Source organism: Saccopteryx bilineata, chromosome 2 (assembly GCF_036850765.1).
Source record: "Saccopteryx bilineata isolate mSacBil1 chromosome 2, mSacBil1_pri_phased_curated, whole genome shotgun sequence".
In the NCBI taxonomy this organism is placed as follows: Eukaryota; Metazoa; Chordata; class Mammalia; order Chiroptera; family Emballonuridae; genus Saccopteryx; species Saccopteryx bilineata.
This window is the reverse complement of record NC_089491.1, coordinates 385,875,870-385,883,454: the sequence shown is the minus strand read 5'-3', so window position 1 is coordinate 385,883,454 and position 7,585 is coordinate 385,875,870. Positions and strand designations below refer to the sequence as shown.

Sequence of the window (7,585 nt, the reverse complement as noted above, 5' to 3'; positions counted from 1 at the left end):
TTTGTTTTATTTTGTTTTTTAATTTTTTTGGTTGTCACATTGAAGTTTGGGGGAAGGTTCTACTGGCATCGAATCAGTAAAAGTTAAAGATGCTAAATATGCTATAATGCACAGATCCATATCAAAGAGTTTTCTGGTCCCAAATGTCAACAGTGTGAGGTTAAGGATCCCGCTGTAAATTAATACCATAATTTTCAAAGGGGCAACTGACACAAGGTCTTAGCACTTGCTGTTTCCTCTGATTATAATATGGTTCTGTCATGGCTGGCTCGTTATTTGCACTCCCTACAAAGGTTTCCCTGACTTCACTCTGGAGTGAATGCAATCTCATCACATTAATCTGTTTTATTGCCTTCAAACATGTACCATTTTGTTTATGTTTTTATTGTCTACTTTCTCTCTCTAGAATCTAAGTTACATGAGCACAGTGTCCTAATCTGTCTTGTTTACAGCTAGATCCTCAGTGTCAAACCAGGTGCCTGATACATTATAAAGACACTCAGAAAATATTTGTTGCACAAGTGAATGAAAATATTGTTAATTTTGCCTGACCGTGGTGGTGCAATGGATAGAGCATAGACCTGGGATGCTGAGGTCCCAGGTTCAAAACCCCAAGGTCGCCGGCTTGAGTGTGGGATCATAGACATGATCCCATGGTCTCTGGCTTAAGCCCAAAGGTCACTGGCTTCAAGCCCAAGGTCACTGGCTTGAGCAAGGGGTCAAAACACGTGTGAGAAACAATCAATGAACAACTAAAGTGATACAACTACGAGTTGATACTTCTCATCTCTCTCCCTTCCTATCTGTTTGTCTCCCTCTCTTGCTCTCTCACTAAAATATATACATATAGGCCTGACCCGTGGTGGCGCAGTGGATAAAGCGTCAACCTGGAAATGCTGAGGTCGCTGGTTCGAAACCCTGGGTTTGCCTGGTCAAGGCACATATGGGAGTTGATGCTTCCTGCTCCTCCCCTGTCTCTCTCTCTCTCTCTCTCTCTCTCTCTCTCTCCCTCTCTCTCTTCTCTCTAAAATGAATAAATAAATAAAAAATTTAAAATATATATATATACATATATATATATGTAATTTTCAAATTTGTACACTTATTCATCAAATATTTATTGGTGATAAAACCCAGACACATCTCTGCCCTCTGGAACTTATTATAGTGGGAGACTGACATTGAATAAATAACCACACAAAGTAAATAGTTTCAAACTGATAAGAGCTTTGAAAGTAAAGTACAAGTAGCGGTGAGAGCATTCAACAGGTGATCTGACTCAGTCTGGGGCGGGGTAGTAAGGCCAGGCTTCCTAGGAGGCTAGTTGAGCTGATAGCTGAAGGATTAGTTGGCTAGCTGGGTTGAGGAAGGTAAGTGGGGGTAGATGGACAGCATCAGGCATAGAGAGCAGAGTGTACAAAGGCACTTCGGTAGGAAGTATGTTTCTGAAACAGAGAGATGCCAGTGTGGCTGAAGTGGAGTCTGGTAAGCCATGGTAAGGCATAGGCCAAATCTAGTGGAGCAACAGGAGCAAAGGAGTGCCGTTGGAAGACATTAAGGATGTTCAACAGGAAGTGACAACATCTAAGTTTGTTTAAAAAAAAAGTTACTGGCCCTGGCCGGTTGGCTCAGCGGTAGAGCGTCGGCCTGGCGTGCGGAAGTCCTAGGTTCGATTCCCGGCCAGGGCACACAGGAGAAGCGCCCATCTGCTTCTCCACCCTTCCCCCTCTCCTTCCTCTTTGTCTCTCTCTTTCCCTCCCACAGCCGAGGCTCCATTGGAGCAAAAGTTGGCCCGGGAGCTGGGGATGGCTCCTTGGCCTCTGCCCCAGGTGCTGGAGTGGCTCTGGTCATGGCAGAGCGACGCCCCGGATGGGCAGAGCATCGCCCCCTGGTGGGCGTGCCGGGTGGATCCCGGTCGGGCGCATGCGGGAGTCTGTCTGACTGCTTCCCGGTTTCCAGCTTCAGAAAAATACAAACAAACAAAAGTTACTTTTAGAGACTAGATTTTAGAAGAAGAAAGGAAACACACCTGACCTGTGGTGGCGCAGTGGATAAAGTGTTGACCTTGAATGCTGAGGTCGCCAGTTCAAAACCCTGGGCTTGCCACGTCAAGGCACATATGACAAGCAACCAGTGAACAACTAAAGGAAGCAACTCTGAATTGATACTTCTTGTTCTGTGCTCCCCTCCTCTCTCTGTAAAATCGGTAAATAAAGTTGTTGTGGGTTGTTGTGTTTTTTTTTTTTATAGAGACAGAGTCAGAGAGAGGGATAGACAGGAATGGAGAGAGATGAGAAGCATCAATCATCAGTTTTTCGTTGTGACACCTTAGTTGTTCATTGATTGCTTTCTCATATGTGCCTTGACCGCGGGCCTTCAGCAGAACGAGTAACCCTTTGCTCAAGCCAGCGACCTTGAGTCCAAGCTGGTTGCTTTGCTCAAACCAGAAGAGCCCGCGCTCAAGCTGGCAACCTCAGGGTCTCAAACCTGGGCCCTCCGCATCCTAGTCCAACGCTCTATCCACTGCGCCACCGCCTGGTCAGGCTAAATTAAGTCTTAAAAAAAAGGGGGGGGGGGTGTAGGGTGATCCGTTTGGAGGAAGTTGCAGTGTCCAGGCAAGAGGTGATGGTGGCTTGGCCTGAGGTGGTGGCAGTGAGCTTGGATATATATACTTAAGTAATGAGAAATAACAAGGAGTTTTAAAGCATGAAAGCACTTTATTTATTTATTTCCTTATTTTCCAAGTTGAGAGGAAGGGAGATAGAGAGACGGTCTCCTACATGTGCTGAAACTGGGTTCCACCTGGCAACCCCCATCTAGGGCAGATGCTCTGCCCATCAGGGCCATGCTTGTAACCGAGTCATTTTTAGTGCCAGAGGCTTCACAATGCCATCCTCAGCACCCGAGGCCAATGTGCTCACACCCCAGCCATGGCTGTGGGAGAAGAGACAGAGAGAAGCACAGACAGGAAGAGAGAGAGATGAGAAGCATCACTTCTTCATTGCAGTACCTTAGTTGTTCATTGATTGCTTTCTCACATGTGCCTTGACTGGGGGGGCTCCAGCTGAACCAGTGACCCCTTACTCAAGCCAGCGACCTTGGGATCGTGTCAATGATCCTGTGCTCTAGCCAGCAACCTTGGGGTTTCTTTTCTTTTTTTAAATTTTATTTAATGATTTTTAGATGGGGGGAGAGAGAAAAAGAGAGGAGAAGCAGGAAGCATCAACTTGTACTAGTTGCTTCCCGTATGTGCTTTGACAGGTCAAGCCCAAGGTTTTGAAGCCACAACCTCAGCATTCCAGGTCAATGCTTTTTATTCATGGTACCACCACAGGTCAGACTCTCTCTCTCTTTTTCTTTAAGTGAGATGAGGGGAGATAGTGAAACAGACTCCCACATGCACCCCCACCAGGATCCACCCAGCAAACCCTCCAATCAGCATAGCTATTTTTTGCGCCTGAGACTGACTGGCTCAGACTGAGAGAGCCATCCTCAGCATTGGGAACCATGCACTCAAACCAATGGAGCCACTGGCTGCGGGAGTGGAAGAGGGAGAGAAGGGGGAGAAGAAGGAGGAGAGAGGCAGATGGTCACTTCTCTTATGTGCCCTGATGGGGAATGGAACCTGGGATGTCCATTCACTGGGCAACACTATCCACTGAACCACCACAAGTCAGGTGCCTTTAATATGTTTATTGGATACAAGAAGGAAAGACGTACTGAGAAATGTTTGAGAGGGAAGAACAAAAATTGGAAATGGCCTGACCTGTGGTGGCGCAGTGGATAAAGCGTCGACCTGGAAATGCTGAGGTTGCCGGTTCGAAACCCTGGGCTTGCCTGGTCAAGGCACATCTGGGAGTGGATGCTTCCAGCTCCTCCCCCTTCTCTCTCTCTCTGTCTCTCTGTCTCTCTCTCTCTCTCTCCTCTCTAAAAATGAATAAATAAAATAATTTAAAAAAAAATTGGAAATGCTAGAGAGTTGAGGGCGTAAAGAAAAGAGAAAAACGAAATAAGAGAAAGAATGGTGTGTGAACCTGAGAGGTGTGACAAGGTGGGAGGAAAGAAAGATTGGGAGGAAACTGAGTAAGAAGATGCAAAGGAAATTGGTGATGCTGGACTCCAAGGGGGCTGGAGGCAGGTAGGGTACAAAGGTAGACCCAGAGGCGAATGAAATAGGAAGTGGGAGAGGCAGGGAAGGGGAGACGGTAAACGAAGAAGTGAGTGAATGGGGGATGCTGGGAAAAGAGATCCAGAGGAAAGATGGGGTAATAGTTTGCGGAGAGTGAGAGAAGAAACCTGGGGGTGAGGTGAGAGTATGAGGGCTGAAGCGAAGGTCACATTAGAGCCAGATGTTAGGGAGGACAGAGAAGATGGGAGAGCGCAGGGAAATAGGTAGGTCCAAGCTCAGAGGGAAAGTGTGTATTGACTGGAGAGAGGGCAGAAGAGAAAAAGTTGAACGGCAAGTTTGGAAAGACTCCAAGGGAGGGAATGAGGGGTGTGGCCAAGGCTGCAATGGAGTTCTTGCCCCGTCCTCTCTGATGGCTTCTAGTCTCAATGGTTTCTTCCGTTACAAGGACCTGTGATGGGGGACGGGACAGCGACAGCCAGGTGTGGGGTGCTGAGGGCTTAGGCATTAAGTCATGCCAGGGATTTGAACGGAGGGGGCCAAGAGGATGGAAGGTCACGCCTGAAAGCCAGGAACCTGCTGGAGGGCAGGGTAGGAGGGCAACGGACAGCAGAGGGGGCGGTGGCTCCAACACGGCTGCTGCAGGGAGAGATCTGAGGAATGGAGCCAGGACACCTGAAGGTGGGGTCGGCTAGAATAGGAGACAGAAGAAAAAGGAGTAGAGCAGAAGATGGGGGGAGAGAAGGGAGCAAAAAAGAGCGCTTAAAGTGGAAGCTGAGTCCCTGCAGGGAAGGGCGGAGGAGGGCGGAGCGAAGGCTGGCCAGGGGCGTACCTGGCGCACCTGTTGGGGAGAGAGGAAGGGGCATCGTGGCGCCCGAGCGAAGTCCAGTGCGGAGGGGCTGACTTCCGAGAAGCCTCCGCCCTCTCCTCGCCTGCGGTCAAAGACCCACAAGCGAAGGGGCGTGACCCTGGTGCTCAGGTTTCTTCCTCTACACCTGGGAGAGGAGGGGTGGGGGCCAGGACTTCCGGCCCAGGTGAGTGTCCCTCTGGTGACGTCAGGTCACCCTTGGCCGCCCCTCCGGTTCCGCTCCTCCTTGGGCTCCCAGTGCCCGCCGGGGCGCGCCCCTGACGCCCTACATATACTCAGGTGCGCGGCACCTGTCCGCCCGCATCTGCCTCCTCACTGCTGCTCTCATCTCCGCTTCGGGCCGACAGCTCAGGGTACTTTGGGGACTTCCAGCCCCCAGGATCGCGCCCATAGCGCCCCTCCACCTTTTGTTAGGGTAGCGTCGCCGAGAGCGCCGGAGGGAGCGGCCTGGCCTTCGGGGACCGCCTTTGTCGGCCACCAGTCTTCCGGGCGTAGCCAGTTCCCTCTGCTGGGAGACCCTCGCCCCGCCGGAGGGGCGATTTGTATTTACTTCAGGTGATAAGAAATTTGCAGTCACTCGACCAAAAACTTTTTTCTCTCTTTGGGCTACTTAGAACTTCACCCCAAGTTGTCTTGTGGGGTCGCCCTCGAAGTTTGTTTTACTGCAGAAGCGCCCCAGTCTTTTTCTGAGGGCAGAATGGCCAACTCGGGCCTGCAGCTGCTGGGCTTCTCCATGGCCCTGCTGGGCTGGGTGGGCCTGGTGGCGTGCACCGCCATTCCGCAGTGGCAGATGAGCTCGTACGCGGGCGACAACATCATCACGGCCCAGGCCATGTACAAGGGGCTGTGGATGGACTGCATCACTCAGAGCACGGGAGTGATGAGCTGCAAAATGTACGACTCCGTGCTCGCCCTGCCGGGTAAGGCCGCGAGATCGACGGGGCGGACGCGCCCAGGGCCGAGGTCACCGGGTGGGGTGTGAGGCAGGGCCGGGGCCCGCGCGGCCTGACGTCTTGGGTTGCCCGGGAGCCGGCGAGGAGAGGAGGGGGAGGGCCCGGGAGCGGCTGGGACCGGACAGTGCGGCTGGCCCTAGCGCACCGGGGTCCTGGCGACTGCACGTAGGCCCGCACGCGGCCGGCTGCACCCCTCTCCCACCCCCAGCTCCTCAGGGGTGACTGGGTCCTGGGCCGGGGTCTCTTCTCCCCTACCGTCCTAGGCTGGCAGTGGCTTCCCCCACTCCCGCCCTTTTCTCTGGGACAAAGGGTGGCGCGGGTAGAAGGCCGCGGGGTAGGCGGAGGAGCAGTGCGCTCTTGTCAGATGTGGGCAGACGCCTGCGGCCTCTAATCTTATCGGCCGATTAGACGAAGCCACAACCACTATGTCCTCGATAGATAGCAGGGTCAGAACCGGGACGGGGGCCGTTGTCTGCGGCCTCCGCTGCTCCCTTTCACCCTTCCCCCTACCCCGGGCAGTTTCATCGAAACCTGGGCGCCCCGGGCGGGTCCGAGAGCAGAGATTGGGCGGGGCGGAGCTGGGATCCACCCAAAACCGGCCAGGGACTTGGACGTCGAGGACATCTCAGGCCGGCGGTGGGCGGCTGGAAGGCTGGAGCCGTCTGAGGGCTGCCTGCACTTCCTGCAATGAAAGTGCTATTCCCATCCCCCCAGCGGCCATTCAGGCCACTCGAGCCCTAATGGTGGTATCCCTGGTGCTGGGCTTACTAGCCATGTTCGTGGCAACGATGGGCATGAAGTGCACACGCTGTGGGGGAGATGACAAAGCGAAGAAGGCCCGTATAGCCATGACTGGAGGCATCATTTTTATTGTGGCAGGTGAGTCACAGGTTCAAGGTGGCCCCAAGAGCTCTGAGAAATGATACTGGGCAAGGTGCGGGTTTGGGGGGCCCACGCTATCTGAATCCTCATTCTCTCTCCAGGTCTTGCTGCTTTGATAGCTTGCTCCTGGTATGGCCACATGATTATCACAGACTTCTATAACCCTTTGGTCCCCATGAATGTTAAGTAAGTATGGGAATCCTGCTTCCTAAGGGAAAAGGTTTGGAGGTCGGGAGAGGCAGGCCAGTTTCTGAACCCAATCAATCTCATCTCTCCACAGGTATGAGTTTGGCCCTGCCATCTTCATTGGCTGGGCAGGATCTGCTCTGGCCCTCTTGGGAGGTGCACTGCTCTCTTGCTCCTGTCCTGGGAATGAGAGCAAAGCTGGGTACCGTGCACCCCGCTCCTATTCTCAGCCCAACTCTGCCAAGGAGTATGTGTGACCTGGGGCTCCCTTGCCCCAGCCTGGCAGCCTATGAGTGTGCCCAGACTCTTGAAAGGACCTGGGGCAGAGAGCTCAGCCCATGGGTAGGATGTGCAAAAGCCATAGGTCACTCCAGCCCTGCACACCATGTGCAGTTCCCTGGGGGCTGGGTGGGGGAGACCAAAGAGGGGTGTTTTTTGTACAGTAATAAAAAGTATGTTTTGGAAAGTAGGCTTCTTTTTTTCCCTTCAGGGCCTTTGCTTTCTTCCTACTAGGATCCTCGCAGGGAGCCTGGAACCTAAAGTACACCTATGTCAGCTAAAGACAAAACC

General features: G+C 52.7%; 1 protein-coding gene across 1 annotated transcript; it reads left to right on the top strand.

The window, feature by feature from the left end:
* Positions 1-5,198: 5,198 nt before the first annotated feature.
* Positions 5,199-7,481, top strand: CLDN7 (claudin 7). Its single transcript, XM_066264094.1, has 4 exons — positions 5,199-5,914; positions 6,662-6,826; positions 6,931-7,015; positions 7,110-7,481. Exons 1-4 carry the CDS (start codon positions 5,692-5,694, stop codon positions 7,270-7,272), a joined length of 636 nt encoding a protein of 211 aa, XP_066120191.1. The 5' UTR covers positions 5,199-5,691; the 3' UTR covers positions 7,273-7,481.
* The last annotated feature ends 104 nt before the right edge of the window (positions 7,482-7,585 follow it).